Source organism: Cyprinus carpio, chromosome B5 (assembly GCF_018340385.1).
Source record: "Cyprinus carpio isolate SPL01 chromosome B5, ASM1834038v1, whole genome shotgun sequence".
NCBI classification, from domain to species: Eukaryota; Metazoa; Chordata; class Actinopteri; order Cypriniformes; family Cyprinidae; genus Cyprinus; species Cyprinus carpio.
In genome coordinates this window covers 29,497,228-29,520,991 of record NC_056601.1, presented here as the reverse complement: position 1 = coordinate 29,520,991, position 23,764 = coordinate 29,497,228, and the positions used below count along the sequence as shown (strand labels likewise).

Here is a 23,764-nt window from a genome sequence, read left to right as displayed (position 1 = left end):
ACATTTTTTCACCATTGATTTGCAGAAGATTTTCTGTGACGTTACTGTTAGACAGTGCTGGGAAGGTTACTTTGGAAATGTAATAGGTTACAGTTTACAGGTTACCCTTAAAATGTAATAAGTAGTGTAACTATTTCAATTGTTTTTTTAAAGTAATGTAACATATTACATTTGATTACTTTTTGATTACTTTTCTAAATGTAAAATATTTTCAACTGTTAATCATTTTGAAACATTTAAAGCAGGCTGGGTTAACCTTACAGAACTCAACACTGATTACTATCAGACTTTCTAACCCTTCATCACTTAAATTAAGATTATAATCATTTTTAACCACAGCCACCACAAAATCAGACTTTAGCACCTTTTTTTTTACTTTTACTTTGACTTTTGATTAAATTCTGATCATTCTGGTTAAATACAGGTTTAAAATCATAACAAGAAATAGTTTGATAGCTATGATACTGTTTTTAATATCAAATCTTTTCACAGCTATGACAGGAAACACTGGCATCTAATAATGCCTTGGGGAGGAAAAAACAGTTAATCTTAAAGCATATGCATAAACCCAAATAGGACATAAAACAGTTATTGAATAAGCATGCATCTTATTCTGTGTACTAAACTCCTGAAACATTGGTGCCTCGTATTTTAGAGCCGTCGATGTAATTAAGAAATAAATCAATCAAATCTTTTATCAAATCATTAACATTTTCACAAGTAACTGTAATTTAATTTTACTTTTTTTTTTCTTAGTAACTGTAACAGATTGCACTTCCATTTATTTTGTAAATTAAATTATGTAATTCGGTCACATGTAACATGTTACTCCCCATCACTGATCTATATTTGCAAACACTGATCTATATTTGCCACCCCTCATTCTGCTCTTGCCCCCTCTTTGCCACCCCAAGTATAAAAATCTGGACACGCCCCTGCTAACTCTTAATAGAGTGTTAGTAAAATATTAGTAGACTGGGTTACATTAAGCTGACATGTGCTTGCAAAGCTATTTTAGTTACTCAGTAGACTGTTGGTAGACCATCACAATGAAAAGTTAGCAGATATTAAGTCTACTCATATTCTAACAAGAGCTAGTAGACATGCAGGTATAACTTTACTTATTATCAACAAAATATTCAAAAGAGACCATCAAAATAAAGTGTTTCCCGTGATTTTATAAAGAAACACCATTTCTGTCAGGACCACTATCGTCAAAGGTGACTGACAATTAGCATACAGTTTGGATTGGTGGTATGGTTCTGTTCTGGGCAAGAACTTTCTGCGCATGGAGTCTAGCATGCATAAGAGCAGGGAAAGCATTAATACCCTGATAATACTGAAGGCCCTTTTATATGAGTGCTGTGATAGGTGTCGCATCCCTATAGGTAGACGTGGATCAGCTGGGAGTCAGCTGATGTGAGCTTGTCTAGCGTGCCCTGCCAGAACTGACGCTACGCTTTATGTGTCTGCACAAACTTTGAAACTTGTTTTCAAAAGTTTGTTTTCAGGCCCCTAACATGCTGTTGTCGCATAAACAAATGGCAAAAATGCATAAAAAAGTTTTCTTTTTTTTCTTTTTTTTTTTTTTTTTGAGTGTTTTTGTTGTGTGTGGGGGGGGGAAGAGAGATGTGTGAGGGGAGAGGGGGGTGTGGTGTATGTTATTGTGAGAGACATGTGTGACTCTCAGGTGTCTAGTGCCATGGAGGAGCTCTGGAAGGATAAAAGGAGGAGTAACGAGAATGAAGGATGAGAGAGGAAACCTTGGAGGAAGGTGGACACGCTGTCAGAGAGCCCTCAATGCTGAGGTGAATCGCGGTTCTGAGGAGATCGGGCAGCAGGAAGAAGCAGAGACCACCGGTGGCTACCCAAGGTGGTGGTACTGGAGTAATGGAAGATGAAGTGGGACGGACGGCACGCTGCTGTGCTCATGGGTTGAGGAGGGATAGCTGCTGTCCGAGAGGACGTGGAGGAGTTAGCACCATTCGCCAAGAGGCTGGAGCCTGCTGCCGTCAGCCATGATTGGGGGGGAGCAGGGAACGGGGGATTTGCTGCCGACTGCCCTTGACCAGAGGAGCCACCGCCGTCCTCCAGGAGGCAGAGGAGCATCGGGCCGTCCACCAAAGATGTCCAGTACCATTGTATGGCACCGCGATCCCCCTCAGCAGCTAGGGCTCTCTCACAGCGTGTCCCTCCTTCCTCCCGGGATTTGGCACCTATGCAACAAAGTACATAGACCGGGAAGAAGGAGACAGGAACCGGCGAACATTCAAACACAAAACTTTAATAAATAAAACAACAGCATAAAATCCTGGCCTGGTCTGCTCTCGTCCTGTCATTACTCCTCCTTTTATCCTTCCGGAGCTCCTCCATGACACTCAAGACTTGTGAGCGGTGCAGGTGTTGCTCATTATCATTCACTCCACCAGCCTCGCTCCGCTCCCACAGCTCTCGGCCCCACCCCACTCATCAAAATAGTGTTGTGTAAACACCCACTTAGTTTCAGTAAATGGTCTGGGTGAATTAAAAAGAAAGTATTAAGCAATGCAAGTTACAGTATTTTTTTTAATACATCAAACACACAAGAATAAAAGAGCCTTAAAATCTGAATTTTTTTTTTTATTTATCTATTTTTCTAAGCATGGATTCATCTTTCAGAAATAACTGGCTTCTGTGCATTTCTTTATATTATTTATTAGCAAACAGTGCATATATTTTGCAATGTTCTGTTAGTGTGAAATCAATCTGCCGCTGAGCACAATTTTTGACATTTTAAACAATGAATATAAGGAGCTGAACTCTGAATAGATTCGCATGCATGTTTATCCAAACTTCCGTTGACATATATGTTGTTTCTAGGGGCTGTTAGCAGCCATTCATTTTAAAAAGCTCAGGAAAAATTGCTCCCTCATGTCTTTTACGGACTGAAAGATGGTGCTGTCAGGAGCGTCCATTCAGAGAAACCATTCCACATGCTGGATTATCCGCACGTTCCCTCTTTTAATGTCACCCATTTTTAGAGAAAAATTAATTTCCCTGTGAAATTACATCGTGGATGGGGTGGAGTATATACAGCACATGTGTGTGTTTTTGCACTTTATCAGCTGACAGATTGTGATTAGATGCCGGCAGGAGTCTCTGTACGCAACTATATGGCTGATCCTTTGTGATCTGCAGAAAGGTCAAGAGTGGCTTTTTCCCAACTAATCTACAAAAGGTATCAGCGTTTCTGAGTACATGATATTATTATTTTGCATGCCTACCACGATTCACAGCTTCTTAAAAATATCCATCTCATTTAATATAGCTCATTAGCATAAAAGAAGCACCAATGTGACAAATATGCTCAGAACTTTGAGAACAAGGTCTTGCCTTGATCTAATTAGACATGCTCAGTTTATGCCACTGTTGGTGGAATTAACCAGCTGAATTCCCATGGAACGTCAAATTAAATCGCCCAATTAAAAATTCTCACTGGATCACTTATAGTTCTAGATCATTCTGCTAATATCCAGTAGGCTTTGTTCTAATGTCCAGATCATACATGCATTAATGTATTGGTTTAAATATTACATCCACACATTTTGAAGATGGAGGTTATTTTAGTATACTTTCAATAGTTTGAGTGGATACTCAATTTTTATCAATTTATTAGTAAAGACTTGTTGTTTTTCCTTTTTCTGTATTCAAATTGTTGCTTGTTTTGGAATATTGTTTTACTTTATAATCAGTATTCATCCTGTTAGTCTTTTGTTAAACACTTTTAACTAACAAACGCCAGGCAAAGTCCAAAATCTAAATGACATCATCATCCAGGAAGTGAAATCATTTTGAGTAAAAATTGTTGCACAAACATCAGTAAGCAATGCATCTGATGGATTTTGTGATGTTTTGTGGTTTTAGTTGCTTTACATGACTCTGAAACATTCCTGTTTGATCAAATCATGTAAATAATTTTTATTTCAAAATATGAAAACTTCCAACTGACTGTAAGCTAGCTCTCAGTCTCTGACTGAGCAATGCCTGATGTTAATTTCATCTAGTTCTGTAAATAATCCATTATTAATAATGTTTAACAGTTTAAATATTAAAATGTGTGTCCTGTAATTGAAGGAATCTGGAAGAAATCTGCTCTCAGGGTTGCCAGGTCCCAGAAATATTTTTCCAGCCCAATGCTGACCCATAAGTAGCTAATTTCAATTTTCGTATTTTTAATTATTATTTTAACTGTCTTTGATTTTAATTTACAGTATGTGTGAGCTATAAATATGAAAAATCCTGTCACAATGTGATAAGCTGACATAACCATCCATAAAAGTCAAGTCATGTGGCTATTTATATAGCACTTTTCACAATACACGTTGTTTCAAAGCAGCTTTACAGAAAATCACAATGTGAATGTTTATTACTTATTTTTACCTTGCTATATTATTTAATTAAGCAGACTGAAATGCTGTCAATAAAATAGTTTTTGCCAAAAAAATCCTTTCAATTTCCCAGTTCTTTTAAAATATTTTCTGATCTCAGTGAAGACCATTAGTAGCAGACATTCCTACATTACATACTGTTTTGTCTGCACACAAGCATAAATGTGCAATTAATCTACAATGCGAAACTCAATTAACCTGCCTTAGAATTCTTGATGTGGATGAAACTCATATAAATTCTTGTTTGTCATGAAAATCATCAAATGCTTCTCTCATAGTTTCTCTCCTTCTCTCGCTCTTTTGGCAGTCCTTGGGATCAGCACACTTCAGTACACCACGGTACATTATAAAAGAAAACCTCTTCCTCACACTCTGCTCAAACTCAGAGTTAAAATAGTACTGCATTATGGGAATGATCCAGCCACTGATTGCACCCAGTATATTATGTCACATATTTTATCTCTGGCTTTCAAAGAAAGTGGATAAATGCCTTCAATGGTTAAATCAGTTTCTGTGAACTGCCAACTGTGGTACATCTATATGTGCTCAGCAGACACTTTCCTGCCAAAGTGACCGGAGTGTTGCAGGAATGAGTCTTAAAACCCAGAAACGAGTGAGCATTTTTGCCAGATTTGTGGTCCTGAAGTCAGTGGTTTTTTTGAAAGGGTTTTTATTGAAATGCTTGAAATAAGTTCTGTGGTGAACCAAAGCTCAAGATATTGTCACGTTATATTCTACGACATAAAATGCATCAGTAATATTCCCTTCTGACTTTTTATTTGTCTTGAAAAGGACAGTTGCTAAAAAGTAGCTGAATTGGACTACATAGGTTGTTGGAAACATTAATTGTCACACAAAACAGGTGAACTCATCTACTCACTAGTCACTTTCACAACCTTGTGGTGTTTATAATTGCGCTTGTGTAAACTCTTCTAATTCAAACTTTCAAGGAAAATGCTTTTAAATAAATACTGAGCTGTTGGAAGCTTAAGGTGGTGACGCTGAAGTCATGTCACTGTGGTGTAGATTGTTAACTGCATACGTTTCACTTCTGGCGAATGCATAGGCTTCAGAATTCATAAACACTGTGTCCATTTATTATAGTTATGTTCATAAACAAACTGTGTAAGAATCGTAAACTTTTGCTGGTCACAGAGCTTATTTTAAGGTCCAATTCTCACTATTAACAAAGCATTAACTATGATTTTTGCCTCACTAAACTCCTAATGTGCTGTTTATTAATAGTTAGTCAGGTAGCTGTTAAGTTTAGGCATTGGGTAGGATTAGAGATGTAGAACATGGACATGCAGAATATGTTGTGCTGTTTATTAATAGTTAGTCAGGTACGTATTGCTTAGCTTCTTTGACAAGCTATCCAACACAGAGAAACTTAAATTGTACCTTTTTTGAGGTGGATGAGACGGGATTCCGGCCGATAGATAAACAAGGCAGGTAAGCAGAGCAAGGCAGGCAGCAGGCAGGTAAGTAGGTTGGTAGTAGCAGACAAAGCATGGACTCCAGTAGTCCAACAAACAATTGGTAAGTGGTTGAAAAAATGGTGTTTAAAAAGGGCACAACTTAATATCAAAAATAATGTCCAAATAGTGTTCAATAGTGATTCAATTAATTCAGTATAGATTCTTTAGCGATTCTTTAGCGATTCAATAGCAATGTAAAGAACTGTGTGCTTAATACGTTCCAACAGCTTCCTATGTTCCTTTTTGTTTTAGAAAGGTGAGAGGCGGCCATCTTTATCTTCAAACGTTCTCACCGACTATCAAACTAAAAGTCCCTACCAAATAAAGGACCCTAATCTAACAAAACATACCCATGCTCCTATAGCACAACAAATTAGATTAATCTAAACTCAAAAATGGCTCCTACAATGTAGAACATGGACATGCAGAAACAGCCAATATGTTAATAATAGGCATGCTAATAAGCAGCTGCTTAATAGTAAGAATTGGTTCCTATAAAGTTTTACAGGAAATTCCTTTTGGATTTTGTCAGTGGAAACGGGGTGATGTTAACTTCTGTGTTGGCCTACAAAAATGTCATCACTATAGGGCTTTAATATATAGTTCTCTGATCTGGACTTTTGTCTTGAATAACACCCACAAAACCCAACATATAACAAAACGCTTCAGCCTGAAACATACATCAAAATACTCTGTCACCTCTCTTTGTCTTTCAGATCAACTATTGTCATGCCAAAGCACTGGTTTGAAGGGATGCTTAAACCATTGACAACTAATAACATATAGATATCTGGAAATATGTTTGATAGAAATATACAAAAACATTTGAAGGAAACACTCTCAGTCTCAAAAGCAGGTTTGCCAAAGTAACAGAAGAACACGTTAACATCAGTATGAAATGGCATTCATAACTAATTATACTTTTACAATAACGTGACATATTTATGAGGGAGAAGGGATATTCACCATGAAAAACCTAAATGGTCAGATGTTATTTTATTCGTTAGGAATTAATTGGATTGTGAAAAGTGTCTCTCCATTATATATAAATGCTGTGTTTGGGTCATTAAATACATCTGGATTGCTAGCCAAGCATCAGATGCGATCATTAGGTGAAGCAGAGCCTGGTGGGATTTGTCCTCTACTCAGATGAGCGATTGTCTTTGATTACGCTGCTGTCTGTCTGAACGCTCTGATGGGGAAAACAGACGGGGTCCTGCTCTAAATGTTCGGATTTGGAGTGTACTGTTCCCTCAGAAGAGTGCACAGGGGAATTAGCTTGTGACAGGACGCGGTGAGTTCAGTATGATTTGTGCGGGATATATTTACACAGAAACAAACAAATATGTGTTGTGTTTTTGGTGTCTGTACTGAAAAAGGTTTTTCTGTGATCCGTTGTTTTGTTGTGTGTCTGAGGAACAAACCGATGCATGCCGTGGGCACATATAGGTGTCGGAATATCGTTCAGTTGTCATATTTTACACAAATGTAGTTTTTGTCCTAGTTTTCTAAGGCAAGGCATGCTTAGACTTAGACTTAGTATAATATCCGACTTAGTCTGAATTCTCACTCAGCGCTAAAAACATTTTAAGTGACGTGAAGTACAGCCAAGTATGGTGACCCATACTCAGAATTTGTGCTCTTTTTTTAGACTTAGTATAATATCCGACTCACACACACAGCAGTGAACACACACACACCGTGAACCCACGCCCGGAGCAGTGGGCAGCCATTTATGCTGCGGTGCCCGGGAAGCAGTTTGGGGTTCGGTGCCTTGCTCAAGGGCATCTCAGTTGTGGTATTGCCGGCCCGAGACTCGAACCCACAACCCTACGGTTAGGAGTCAAACTCTCTAACCACTAGGCCACAACTTCCCACCTACTGGTCTCTAACAGATGAACGGATGACAGAGAAATGCTGACACTGTCTCGTTGCTCTACATTGCTCTGTATTTCTAAATATATAAACCGTGCATGAGAGAAAGAGATCCGAGTGTTGAGATTCAGTGAGTCAAGCGGCTTCGGTTTCAAAATCTCTCCAAGGACAGAAGAAAGCATGGGCAGTTTACATGAGAGCTGCCGGTGCTCAATTCACTCCTGATAATGTGAAATGAAAGCATTGAAATGCCCGCACAAATGCCTGAGATGTTTGTTTTTACACTGGTTATAGTCAGGTAAACAATACATACAGTAGCAGCATTACATCACCATTTGTTTCTCAGGTCTGTGGAAGCACACAGCCTGTTTATATCATCAGGCTCAGGTTTGCATGACCAAGAATGGGCTCTGGCTCTGGGAATGTAAAACATTCAGACAAAGACAGATTCATTTATAAAACACAATTAATAACAAGTGTTGACAGAATCCTGGTGATTCTGGTGGAAAGGAGATCTGAGAGACGGAACAAACTTCCAAATAGGCCTCAAGATTACGTAAAATGATTCAAAATTAATTAAACAGGTAAAACAATTCAAAACCATTGCTCCTTCTTGAAATGTCTGAATATATCAGGTAGCCAATTTTAAAGATATGATTTCTAGACCTGGAAATAAAATGTTTTATTGGGTAGAAACTAAAATTAGGGCTGGGCAATATGGCTAAAAAGTAGTATCACTTTGAGTCCCATATATTAATATTTATAATAATAATAATTTACCATTATTAGGGAAGGAAATGCTTTCCACATGTCTGTTAGATCTTGAGAATGAATGTAAACATAACTTGGGTGTTCACAATTAACCTCCACAGAGTAGATACATTTTAATTTAGGGACCCATGAAATCAGTTTTATTTTTTCCAATGTTCTGTGTTTAATTTAATTTAATTTATTTTATTTTATTTTATTTTATTTTATTTTATTTTATTTTATTTTATGATGCTGCACAACAGAACAGTATAAATTAAAATATGGAGGAAAAACATATCTTTATCTATATGATATTCCTTACTGCTACTATTAGCTTACTACTACTACTACTACTATTATTATTAATATTATTATTATTATTATTTGATAAATACATTTTAGTATAAAATAGTGATACATTTCTGCCATCATTTCCTCAGGTTTAACCAAACTTTTATTTTAATGGTTTGTAGGGAAGATCTTTGAGTCTCAGTGTGTATTTGATGGTAGTTTTTCTCAAATGAAATGTAAAGATCACATGTTCATATCTCATATATTGAGTTTATTATCATTAAACATCCGTTTTCTCTCAATCCTAATTAAAATTATTCTTAAAAACTGGAAAATTCTTGTAAATAGTTTGGTTAAAAGGAGTGGAAAACCTGAAGAATATTCATAGATTTATACTTCTGTAATTCTGCAATTTCATTTAAAGAAGCTTTGAGTGTTGGGCATTTAAATATTGTTGTGAACAGTAGGGGTCTTGCAGTCAAAAATCTTGAGTTCCACTGCCTTAGTATCACAGTATCGAGTTTTATTGGCAAGCACTCACATTGTATTCAGAAAGAAGTACAGGTCTATTTCTAAAGTGTTTTATGTATAAGGCAAACAAGTCATTTAAGTGATATCTCAACTGATTAACGCTATTAACCAACTCTTCAAACACGGGTTTTCTCAGTCTTGAGCGACTAACCTGCAGCGGCTCTTTCTAATGGCTTTGTGGCGTGATAATCACTCCTGTCCTGCGCGCTCAGCCTCTGCTGGCGTGGGCTATTTGTTATCGCAGGAGTTCCTTAGAGAGGTCATTAAATCTGCCGTTGAGCTGAGAAATAATGCACTGAATCATATCGCAACTCCCATCCAACAGCTTTTGCTAATCTGAGCGTATGGGCCTGAGTACATATGGCTCTCACACATGGATCCTCGGTAATAGCCAAAGCCGAGAGTTTAACTGATGTGTGATTGAGATTTTACACTTGATGGTGAACTGATAATCTCTGGCTATGCTCATTGGCCGTGGTTGCGTCCAGAACTCTGCTTCATTCTGTACAATATTACAGCAGAAAGATGTAATGACAACATGTACTCTGTGTACAAATGTGAGACTGTTTATGTGAAAAATGTAGCATATTTTTATTATTACTGCCACACTAATTGACTTATTGACACGTTTTGATATTGCTCTCCCCCAAATCGTTTTATTAGTAGCTTTTATACTGACTATTTTTTTTTAAAAGAGTTGTTAGACTACAGTTGAATGACTGTAAATTATGAATATAGATTGTAAAAAAAGCTGAAAAAGCTACTCTAACATTGTTGACACCTTGCAATTGGATATTTTTCATACATCTCACTTGTGTCTGCTCAAAAAAAAAAAAAAATGAATGCACAAATGCTTCAGTATATGTAAAAAAAAAAAAAAATGCATTAAGCACCCAGATAATCCATTAGTAATCGGATTGATGGATCATTTGGATTAAAAGTCATGCAAACAGCTCAATCGAATTAAATTTCAATTGAAAGTGGTGGTATAGGCCTGAAATAATCTGATCAACAGGGAAAACATTAAGAGTGTAAATGCTTGAAAATGACTTTTTTTTTTTTAAATCAGAGTCAAAAATACCTTATGATCTCATACATTTATATATATATATATATATATATATATATATATATATATATATATATATATATATATATATATATATATATATATAATATTTTAGGAACTGGTCAGTGGAGGAGACCGAATACTTACTAAATATGTGCTAAAAAAGATCTTCAAACATAAACAATAAAAAAAGATCTTCTTACCTTTAAGAAATGTCATCAAGATAAAATCAATAATTATGCATATGGTAGTTCCAGTGACATTATTTTACTGCTATATGCAGTATGATGCACTTTAATGAATATGCACATCGGACTGTAATATATAAACAAGTTTCACACAAACAAACAAATAAATAAACAAGCAAATACATGACTGAATGAATGAATTAATTAATTAGTGCTGTCAAATTATTAATTAAGATTAATCACATCCAAAATAAGTTTTTATTTGCATAATATATCTATGTGTACTGTGTACTGTATATTTATTATTATATATATAAATACACACAGATACAGTATATATTTTGAAAATTTTTACATTTATATTTAATGCGATTCATTGCCTTTGGGATTTAATTTTGATTAATCGTGCAGCTCTAATATACACACCACACACACATATACTATGTGAACAAAAACATTTATTTTGGATGTGATTAATTGTGATTAATCATTTGACAGCACAAAATAAATAAATAAATAAATTCAAAGGAAGAAACAGGACTATTATTTATTTATTTATTTATTTATTTTAGTAATCTACTTTCAAGAATGTGTGCATATTTGTCCTGAAAAAAATATATATATATATATATATATATACTTTATTGTATCTTCAGCTGCAGTCTAAGTGTTAGAGTGCCAGTAAACATCAATGCTACATGATTTGAAGGATGTGAAGTTTCATATGCAGGAAAACGTGATACTTGATGCTCTTTTGATGGTAACTGATCACATTTTAGCATTTGTTTGGCTGTTAGCAGCTGATACCCACCTTATGAAGCAGGCCATGAAATGACTTGTTTTTTTTCCAATAAATTCACACCATTTTCATTTGGACTTGTTTCTCCTACTGAACTGAGATATATGCATGGATACTATTTTTATGATGGCTCACCAAAACAAACAGATTTCAGATCTTCTGTGAAGACATACCAACTTGGTACATTTGAATATTTTAAGCAGATTTACTTCAGCACAAAAGCCAAGCACGTTCACTCACATGGACACAAACATGTCTACGAATCCCTCGCAGTCAGAAGATAAATCACCTTAAACTTTCTCTTGAGCGGAACGCACCAGCGATTCTTGAGCGCCGGCAGTGGATGACTTCACAGTTGATGTTTGTGAATTTGGACACAGTCCAGAGATGAGAGCGGGACAGAATTTGCTCTGACCCTAATAGCCTGCGAACAAGCGCAGGAGAACGGAGGCACGCTGAAGCCATGCAGCTGGAGATTGAAACGCGCTGATCAGCTCAGAGAGAATTGGAGCTAAGTAATAGGTCAATTTGAGGCCCACGGAGCCTTTCACAGTTAAATTACTGGAACGCACACTCACGATTCAAGGAGTCCAAGTAAAAAATGTCAGAATGTTCAGAGCTGTTGTTTTCAACGTGTGTACAGCCTCTCCATTGTTGTCGCTTCTTGTTTCTGAAATGAAAGCATGAAAAATAACATAATTGCCAACCAACAGAGCACTTGTTGAAAATATGCTGGTAAGATGCCTCCAAACTAAAAAACTTGTGCTTTACAAAATAATATGATACTATATCAAGTATTTACAAAACCCTCATTATACCATAGTGTATTAATATATTTACACTCATGTTCCATGAAATTCAATGGAATGAGCTTCAAAGAAATGCACGGAACCACAAAACAGAGTAGCGCTAAAGTGAAGCCTTTGGGTTAGGTATCAACATAATGATGAAAAGTAGTAATGTGCTGAAATGAAATCGAAATGGACAATACTGGACAAATTGAGATGGAAACAGAAAGTTAGAATAGATTTTAATTATATTAATAACTTGTGCGACTTGGGCTTTTTCTTGGCCTCCATTTCTGTTTTAATTTTTGAGTAATGACATTTTAGCCTTTCATTTTGTGTGTGTGTGTGTTTATTTTAATAACTTGTGCGACTTGGGCTTTTTCTTGGCCTCCATTTCTGTATATATATATATATATATATATATATATATATATATATATATATATACATATATTGACAAACATTTCAGTGCATCCCTATGAAATGTTAATTTTAATAATAACAACAACAACAACAACAACAATAATAATAATAATAATAATAATTATTATTATTATTATTATTATTACTATTTTCCATTTAATCTGACATCTTTACTAATTTATATTATTTTATGGCTAGTAAAGAAATATTGTCATTTTTACAACTCTGTATAACGCAATTGATAACTATTAATGAAGCATTAAGTCACTCAAGACTGTTATTTTACAGTATGTGTACTTGCAGTGTACTTACCTAAGAGAGTACTGGGTAGTATAAGATGAGTTTAGGGGTACGTTCAGGGTTAGGACCTAGTTATTACACAGTTATTATTCTATAATAAGTACATAGTATGTACACATAGAACAGGACTGTATAATAAATTTCTACCGCAATGGCAATATGATAAAATGGTCAAATAAGTTGTATTTATTTATTTAATTTATTTTAATAGTATTTAGAAGAAACAATTCTTTTATTAAATAATATGTGAAATTTTAGAGTATCTCAGTTTAAATTTAAAAAAATAATAATAATTGTTTACTTTTTTACGCAAATGTACATTTACCCTCAGATGCTGCTCATGCTATCAAAATTTTCAGTTGAGTGCAGTGTTAATGGTGTAGTCTGGTCTGGCATTGAACTCATCAGTATTCCAGTGTGTGCAACCTGGTTGTGTTCTCATCTTCATTCTTCTCTCTTCTGTCTCTCTTCCACCATCTGTCACTGCTTCCTATTCCTCAGCTTCCTCTTCTCATTTTCTTCCCATCTACTCAAGCATCTGCACACGTGTGTGCGGCCGACACACCTTATATCCTCCTCCTGAGTGATTTCATGTGGAGTCTTAATACGCCTCATTATCTGCACTACTTTACCTTGAGATTTGTTGATGCAAAAGCAGACACAATGCAATTTGCATATATTTGTTCCCGTTCCCTTGAAGAGCAGTAATTACGAAGCTCTTAGAATGATTTCCAAAGGCGTAGCGCTTCAACTTTTATTAAGGAGAGGTGGGGCTGTCGAAACCCGCCGTATAACTGAATTATCATCATGTTTTTCCAGAGGTCTCCTTATATTTTTATTCTCAAGACAGACCTGCTGATCGCAGTTTGTGAAGTGTCTGAATAAGAGGGTGTCAATCCAGAATTGTTCTGGCACCCGCAGCGCAGCGAGGGTTGGCTTCATGCAGGTAGACTTAATTGTACGCGCTTGCCCGGAGCTCTCAGCTGCCTGGTGATATTTTTATTACAGTACCGACCCCAAAAGCCCTCCAAACCGCCAACATTTGTAGAACACAATCAGTTCCACTCGATTCACAATTTGTCTTGGTTAAAATTTCTAGACGAGGTGCACTGAGGAGTAGCTGTAGACCAAAGGTGCTCAAACTTGACTATAATACATCTGCAAATAATGTCGGCCCACCGACCCCTTTCAACACTATTATAATCTCTCATTTTTTACATTATATTTATTTATTTTTGTTTTGTTTTGTTTCACATACATTGCATGTACAACATGGGCTCGACTGCAAAATAATGTTTAAGATGAAAATATGCATCCATCACTGCTGTAAAGTGTTCAAATATGCAAAAGATGCTGGAAGACCAATGAATTTGCACAAACTGGATCATTTAAGAGATCATTTAACCATCATGTAATAATTATTTGGTTTACCATGAGGCACATCATTATTATTAGTATGGTGTCATGCACAAGCATTAAATAAAATGATCATGAAAGGATTTTATTTTTTTATTTAAAATCCTCTGTATCCATGTGATGCTTGGTGTGAGGAACAGATCCAAATTCAAACCGCATTCATTGGCGATATGTATCTCCTTCCTCTGTAGCTGTAGTAACAATTTAAAAATGTGCCGTTAAGAAGTTTTACAACAAGTTTTACCGCAACGATATCAAACGCTCATTGGCTCTCACCGTTTTCGTCATAGATTGCGACACATGCCGTGTTTCCGGTGGTGCGTGTTTTGAATGAGAAACACGCGCCTTAACGGAGTGGGATCTGGATAGTATTTTCAGCGTTTAACAATTTAGATTATTCCCTGCTCCTTACACTACTATTATATTCTGCCAGAGAGGACTGCAACTGCAATGTATCGTCACTTGGACTACTGTGGTACTGCTCTTTGACACACCTGTAATAAAATTATTATGATTAAGTTACATGTGTCTATCTGTTACGTTTCTCTTATAGAATGCATTCTTTATATACTCACTCTTTATTGGTTGATTTGTTCTTTATAAAAAATAAATAGAAAAATCAATGCAAAAGGTTTTTTTTATTCATTTTTTTTTAATTGCACAGTTACATGTAGTGTGTTGTATTTAATTGCACTTCTATTCAGTTTAATGTACTTTATTGGCATAGTTTGTGTGTACATTAATGTACAGATGTGGGCCAGATCTGGGCCAACACTATGTTGCTGTCTGGTTTACCAAAGCATGTCACAAAATGAATAATTGTGATTATAGTAAAATACAAGGCAATAATCTGAAATATTAAGATTCTGTATTCCCAGAGAGCAATATAGTGTTGGTCCACATCTGGCCCACATCTGGCCCGCATGAAATCCAACAAACTGCTTGCTGTCTGTGTTGGGTCTGGGCTATATAAGGCTCAGGTGTGGCTCAGATTAGGAGATTCTGGTTTACTTAAGGCTGAGAATTGGCACCAATAATAAAACCTGTTTTGGCCCAGTTCAGGGACAGTTCAGGGTGGTTAACTGGCTGAGATTCGGCCCGGTTATGGCCCATGTGTGGCCCTTGTCTGTAATCCAGTTCTGGGCCACTTCAGGGCCGTCATTCTTTGCGGTACTTGGACCGAGGGAAAAGTGATTGTGTGGCCCGGATATGGGCCAGAAGACATTTGCTATGTGGGCGGAGGAGCTCCGGAAGAATGAAAGGAGGAGTGACGACAGTGAAGGATGTTTGTGCATGGCAGTCGTCCGTGTGGGGCACGCTATTTTCAGTTTTGTGTTTAATTTTGTTATTAAATTATGTTTAAATGTTCGCCGGTTCCCGCCTCCTTCCCCAAACTATGAACTTTCTTACAAATATAAACAAACAAACATCTATGTTATCATTTCCTAAATAAAGTATTTTTTTTTTTTTTTTTTTTTTTTTTAAATTTTAATTCATTTAAAAAGTTCTGTATCATTATTTTAATGCCTTGATTTTGATTTTACCTCAGTAATTCCATATCCCAGACTTGGGGAAAGCCCTGATGTGGATAATGAACAGCAATTAACATGTCACTGCATCCAGGGTTTCTGGATTTGAAAAGTGTGAGAACACTAGCAGATAAGTCTTTGTAACTGTGTTAATTGACTTTTCATTTACAAATTTGGAAAGGTGGATCAATATCTTTGCAGGTTTAGTCTATTAAGCATTTTCGTGGCCTCCTTATCACACAACCAGTAAGGTCAGTGAAGTCGCCCAGCTTTCAAGCTGTTGTTCGAATGGAGTCAATTCACCAGCACTGCTTTCTTCTGTCTGTTCTCAAGACAGTAGCTAAGAAAACAATCAGTAGCACAATGATTTTGCACCACTGACTCATTTCTGACATTTGGATACTTAAGAGAGCTTTCCCACTATAGAGCTGTTTGTAGAGACACACGTTTGTTTGGTGTCAAAGCAGCTGAGTCACAAACCAATGCTAGCATCCTACATCAGAACTGCAGAACTAAATAGCTATTGATGATGCAGAATTTGTTGACATCTGCCCAATATCTTATTAAAGAATAATTCATTTGTTCTACTGTGTTATGTAAATGTACCGTGGTTTGGACTCATTGTGAAAAGAGAGCTGTGGTCACAGCGGTGAAATCAAAATCTGCTTCGGCCCAAACAATTAAACCAAATGTGAAAACACTGTAAACATCTTCTATGTTCATGCAACAAACATCGGTTAATTTCAGAAATATTATAAACTCAGTGGATTGGTGTTCAATTCAGTTCATGTTTATTTTGCATACCGCTTTTCATGAGACAAATCGTTGCAAAGCAGCTTCACAGAAAATTAAAGTTTCTACATTATATTTAGGAGTAGCTTATCAGTGGTGACTATGTCAAGGTGATGTGCATTTTGCAAAAATGTACAGTAAAAATCATGCAGTTAGTTAATGACATGTAATCAAACAGACACAATTAACAATGAACACAATTAACAGCATTGATTATATGTTGCAATCAAACTTATAGCAAGATTTGGAGGTTTTGTATGTTGTTTCAGGGTTGGCATCATCTGAAGTCTTTTGAGGGATTGGCATTGTCTCTTCTCAGGTGTCCGGCCATCTCTGATCTTCTTAAGAGTTGGATCTAGACAGCATGTGTAATTCCTAGTTAGCTTGGTATGCCCAGCCCATAAGTGATGTGACATACAGCCAAGTATGGTGACCCATACTCGGAATTCGTGCTCTGCTTTTAACCCATCCAAAGTGCACACACACACCGTGAACACACACCCGGAGCAGTGGGCAGCCATTTATGCTGCGGCGTCCGGGGAGCAGTTGGGGGGTCGGTGCCTTGCTCAAGGGCAACTAAGTTGTGGTACTGAAGGTGGAGAGAGCGCTGTACATTCACTCCCCCCACCTACAATTCCTGCTGGCCCGAGACTCGAACTTGCAACCCTTGGATTGCAAGTCCAACACTCTAACCGTTAGGCCACGACTTCCCCGGAAGTCGTGGAGAAACAGAGAAGGAAATTGAGAAAAAAATAGTGTAGCTGCTGTTCCAACCAAGCAAAAGAATGATAATGTTCATTTGATCAGATATAATTGTTATGAGACACATTATGTGGAAGCTTGGCTAAAGAGATGTGTCTTTAATCTAGATTTAAACAGATATTGTCTAATGTAATCATCTTCCATCCATCTGTCTGTCCGCCTGTCCGTCCATCTGTCCATTCATCCGTCCATCCATCTATCTATCATTCATCTGTCCATTCATCCATCGATCATCCATCCATCCATCCATCCATCCATCCATCCATCTGTCTGTCCATCCATCTGTCATGCATCCATCGTCTATCCATTAGCTGTTGGCCAGACTTAAAGCCAACAAACATCAATCTGTCCATCGATCCATCTATTCATCCATCCATCCATTCATCCATCCATCTGTCCATTCATTAGAGTCTTAGTAGACTTTCTGCTTAATATCTGCTAACTCTTTATTGTGATGATCTCCAAACAGACATTCTATTGACTATAAGTAACTTTGCATGTATGTCAAATTCTAAACCTAACCCGACCACTCTACTAATACTCTAGTAACAATCTAATGAGAGTTAGTACAGTAGATTTGTAGGTGCAACATTACTTATAGTCAACAGAATGTGTTAAAGAGCCATCAAAATGAAGTGAAACCCAATATAAACATAAAAAGTCAATTTTACTTCATTTTTGATGTAAGTACATAATAAGTACATAATAAGGCCACCTAATATAAAGTTGGACACTGTCTTGCATTTACCTAAAACACCACAGTGAATGTGGACACTGCACAACAATATATGAAGCAAATGTGAATGTCAGAGCGATCTCCTGACAGGAGGTTCCTCCAGCTCCTGATCTGAACGTCCAGGCTCCTTCAGACAGAGTGGCAGGTGTTAGCAGAAGTTCAGCAGTGACTGCTGCTGTGGCACTTTTCCAGTGTTAACACGTTTAAGACTTTAGACAGGTGCTGAATGGACATTTCCAGTGTCCAACTCTGAACTCAGCATTTATGAAAATAGATGCTTCTTTAAAAGTAGTTTCAACTGTTGAGCCTCATCCTAATTGAAGCATATTTCTTTTGATTATTATCAAATCATTCATGAATGCATTTCATGTCTCAAGGATTTTCAATTTTCACTTCATTACAGGAACTAGATGCATGTGATTCGCTGCCAAATGAGATGCTAATCGAACCAATTGTGTAATTAGTGAGACCAAAATCTGGCCAATAGCAAATCAGGACTGATGCTCACGGCTTCGTTACGATGACAGCAGTCGAGATCCACAGGTGGCAGTCGTGCTGATTAGATAACGTTGTTAATGGTTTGTTTTGAATTCAACATCAATCTGTATTTTTGGTTTTGTTTTTGGCTAATTAGAACTGGTGAGAGGTGATTGCCACATGATTATTGGTGCTTGTTGAGCTTTTGCAGTTGCCAATGCATTTGAAATAGTATTTTGCAAATTGTGCCAGATGAAATCCAATTCTGATGGCACAAAATAAACTTTTGTTTTGTTTTGACAGATTACATGTCAAAACTGAATTAAATTAAAGCAACTGTTCACTCAAAAAGCAAACATTTTTATTGACCCACCCTCATGTTATTCAAGTAAGTTTTTCTTATGTGAACACAAAAATGCACATAAACTTTATATATACTGTATATATAAAGGTTTTAAAGGTTTCAAGTAAAGTGCTAATAACTTACTATGTGTGTGTGTGTGTGTGTGTGTGTATTGTATAGATATTCATTCTGTACATTGTGACGCATTATATATTTTCAGAAATAATTGTAACCAAAGTTAAAATACATATATATATATATCTATATATATATATATATATATATATATATATATATATATATATATATATATATTATATATTATAATTTCTTATTATTCATGAGATCATGCAATGCATTATCAGTATATATACAGTATAAAGGCTTCAAGTAAAACATTTCAAAGGTGTTTCTATAGATATTTTTTGTGAATCTGCTGAGGTGTTAGTGAGTTTATTTTGAAGTTGAGTGAGGCATCAATTAAATGAAAGATTATTGTATAATAAAACACTAATGTTCTGTAATTATATATTTGTGATATGGTAATAAATTGATAATGACAGCATTTATGTTTTGTCAATGTTCCGTCCAATAATGATGCTAATAAAAAATACTCAAACCGCCTCTGTTGCTATGGTTACTTCCTCTAGTGAAAGAAATTTCTGTATGCAATAGTGTGTGTTTACCAGCAAGAAAGAGAGAAAAAAAAAAAAAAAACACACTATGACTGCTGTTTAAATGAACTTTTGGGGTTACTGTGAATGTGTTTGAAAGCACTATAGAAATGCATGTGCATATGCAAGAATAAATAACCGACCCTCACGGTCTGCTCTGCTCTGCTCTGTAGGGAGTTTGCACGTTGGAAGGTGAGGAACACGGCCATCGAGAGGCGGGATCTGATCCGGAATCCTCTGCCCTTGATGCCGGAGTTCCAGCGCAGCATGCGGATGCTCGGACGACGGCCATCCACGCAACAGTTCATCGACACCATCATCAAGAAATATGGGACGCACATCTTGATCTCAGCCACGCTGGGAGGTGAGCGCCACCACTGATATATGCATATGCAGGAACATTGACAAGTGCACATTTTAACCAAACAACAGGTGAAAAAAAAACTAACTAACAGAAAACCACAAAACACAAGGGTCAATGTTTTGAAATTGTGGTTTTGCAATTTGAAATCTGAAAATAAATAAATAAATAAATAAATAAACACTTTCCATTGATGTATGGTTTGTTAGGAAAGGACAATATTTGGCTGAGATACGACTATCTGAAAATCTGGAATCTGAGGGTGCAAAAAAAGATCTAAATATTTAGAAAATCATTTAAAGATGCTGTATGTAAGTTTTTGACTCTACTAACGCATACAAATACCATAATACGTTTGCAGATATTTAAGAAACATGCTAAGTTAACATACTTGTTTATCTGAAAAACAATGCAACATTTAGTTATTCTCCTTTGAAAATGTGCATTCTGGGCCAGAATGTCAGTCTCTGTTTTGGTTTGTGAAACCCGCCCACTGCCAGTTTACCCAGTTGTATTCATTTCATTCATCATCAAGTGCACTCGTTCCTGTTTGTGTCATCAATCTGGCAACCTGTCATATATATAACATCCACACATGAGAAATATCTGTTTGTGTCATCAATCTGGCAACCTGTCATATATATAACATCCACACATGAGAAATAAATAAAGTTTTGTGAAAGGGGCAAATAACATCCACACATGAAAGTGCAAAAAAAAGTCAAAGGCACTTTGGACTTTATGTTGAAGGGCCTCTGGATAATCAAATGCAATTTGGACATGTTCTTGTAAAGAGGCCACAAATAAAGTGTTTGAGTTAAATAAGTGAAAAGTTTTAGGGAATTTGGATTTTATATATATTGTAAATTACATCTACAGACAGGCGTAATAATTCGATTGAGCGAATAAGGAATGAACAAACACACAAGTAAATTCATTCACAATATAGATATGATTAAATTTTTAAAGTTTGGTGTAAATGCTGCTGAAGTGGAGTATTGTTATGTATTATTATTAAAATCTAGAGAGGCAAATGATTAATAAAATAAGCACTTAAATGTGTATTTTGGGTATTTTCTTTTCACTAGTCTGAAAGAAGTCAGGTTATGGAAACAAAAAAATCTTCTAAATTCTTAAAATTGAGCAGTGCATGAACAAGCAATGTTTTCCTGTAGTGTCTTGCCTTAAGAATTGATAAGTCTACCTATTTCCCTATCCTAACTATGCTCAATTTTACAGTTGCTATATCTGTTTTTGTGGTTCATGAGATTCCCTGCCGGGAAACATTGAAGAACAAATATTTCTGTTGATGGATCCTGTCTGTAATGCCAATTCATAACTCCTTTTCGCGTGTTTTTGCAGAACTGAACTGACCTCGATACCCTTTTTGTCCTTTAAAGTCTCAGTTTCATATAGATTTGCAGCTGTCAAGAGTAATCGTTCTGATATGCTGTCATTTGGCTTTCATGGGGAGTTTGTATTCAGAGGGTTGGAATATTATATCAGTTCTGGCTTAGTGGTTGTAATTGTTGTTATATTTTTTGATTTGGGTTTTTTGGATAGGAAGAGGGAATATGATGCTGGATTGTAAGAAATGCAGAGCAGTGTTTAATCTTTCATGGTCTCTTATAGTTATGTGTTTATGTCTAACATAGTTAATTTTTATTAACCTAGTTTAACTTAGCTATTAAGTATATTGTATTTATTTAATATAGTTTAGTATTTAGTATATAATAATAATTATAATTATTTCAGTTCAACTGTATTTTATTTCTAGTAACACAATTATTATTATTATTATTATTATTATTATAGTTAATCAACTATAATAACAGTTGTTTTACTCTTTCATAATTATATGGCATAATTTATTTACATTTAAATAATAAATTTTCTTTGTATTGCTTTTTTATTAAAATGTCACGCTTTCACTATTTATTTTCTTTGTAAAAAGTTTTATATTTTTTTTCCAAAAAACTGTTATGCTTTGACTTTTTCCCCTTTAAAATTATTTATTTTATTATGATTTCATATTAATCAAATGCTATTAAAATGAAATGTCATACTTACTCTTTATCAGTGTTTTATTATTTTAACACTTTCCCTGACTCTTGCTAAGCTCAATAATTCAACTTTGTTAAAGAAAAATCCTTAAAATCAGTTTATTTTTTTACAGAAAAAAATACTGTGCTCGGAACAAAGCACAGTAATATGAAATAACAAATAATGTGGTGTGATGCAATGATATTTGCTAGATAAATCTCTCTTTGCACTGACCTTCACCCCTGTATCTCTCTCTGTTTATGGCGGTCCTTTGGTCCTGAGGGAGATTTTAATGCACAGTTTTCTGAGAATGAGCCGCACATCTTCATTCATGCTTTCTCTGTCTCTCATCATGATCATGATGTCTCAGTGTGTCAGTAGGTTGAATTTACTCTAGTGATCTTAAGATACGATAACAGGCCTGAGGTCAGCGCTCCCAGTGTCAGTCACACGTTTTACAGTGTGTCATAATGTTGACAGATAAACATAAGCGGAGAAAAGGCACACACACACACACACACACACACAAACACAAACACACACACACACACACTGCCGAGAGGATGATGCTGCCGGCATGTGTCAAGCATCTGTGGGCTTTTGTAAAAGTCTATGAATGCTCTTGCAATCCCAACAGGACCAATGTCACAGAGTACTAAAGAGATATATGAACACGGCAACACAACTTCTATGAATGCTCTTGCAATCCCAACAGGACCAATGTCAAGTTTTATACTACATAAATAATCAGTATATATCATATAAAACACTACATTTAATCAGTATATATATATATATATATATGTGTTTGTTATCACTAACAGAAAGTAAAATTCACTTTAAATAAATGTAATTTTATTTATGTATATTTATTATTTTAACGTGGTTTTTTTTATGTTTATTTAATATATGTATATTTATTTTTTTAACTGGCATTTATAAATATATTTATTTTATTTAATGCTTACAAACAAACAAACAAACAAATATTTATTATATATAATGTATGTTTTTTCATGTATTAATATTTGATTAAAAATGTAAGATTTAATATTTAATTTAATATTAAACAAGCTATTTATTCATTCATACTTTCATTTAAGATGAAGGATTTATAATAATCTTTGGAATTTACAAATGTTTCATCTTTAAGTGTTGAGCAGGTCAGCGGCTGTGCTGTTGGTCATTGCAGCATTTATTGGTTATTATAACCTTATAGAGTTTATTGCAAAACAAAGAAAAATGAAATGGCGACTAGACGCAGTGTTCAAGGGAGTCCGTGGACATGAAAGCTTTTACCCTCCGTCACCTACACGATACGACCATAAAACCCAATGGAAAATCGATAGAAGCAATATGCCTGTTCCAGTCCAGAGAACCACAATAAATCACAAACCGCTGTATGATCCAGAGAAAGGCAAGGCTAATACCTGAGCGCGCCTCATAATATCTGTGATTACAAACGGTACAAGACACCGGTGTTCAGATATCAGTGCCGGAGGAAGCAGCCAATTTATTGTGGACAGACGGAACGCTTGTAATTATACCGCAGCTCAAGGTCAAATTAAGGTTTATTGTTCTTTGTCCGCTGTAGGCGTCCTTACATTGATTAATCTGTTGATTAACAGGAAATTTGATTTATTAATGCTGCCTTTAAAGGTTACTCACATTAGCGTCAGGATTTGCCGTCTGTCCTTGTTGTAGCACAAGGT

The 23,764-nt window shown here is 35.8% G+C and overlaps 1 protein-coding gene across 1 annotated transcript in view; it reads left to right on the top strand.

Moving 5' to 3' along the window:
- brinp1 (bone morphogenetic protein/retinoic acid inducible neural-specific 1) overlaps positions 1-23,764 on the top strand; it is a 161,346-nt gene that overhangs the window by 64,359 nt on the left and 73,223 nt on the right. The window contains exon 3 of the mRNA XM_042723074.1: positions 19,822-20,012. Coding sequence (XP_042579008.1) covers positions 19,822-20,012 — 191 coding nt within the window. The remainder of the gene's footprint in view (positions 1-19,821; positions 20,013-23,764) is intronic.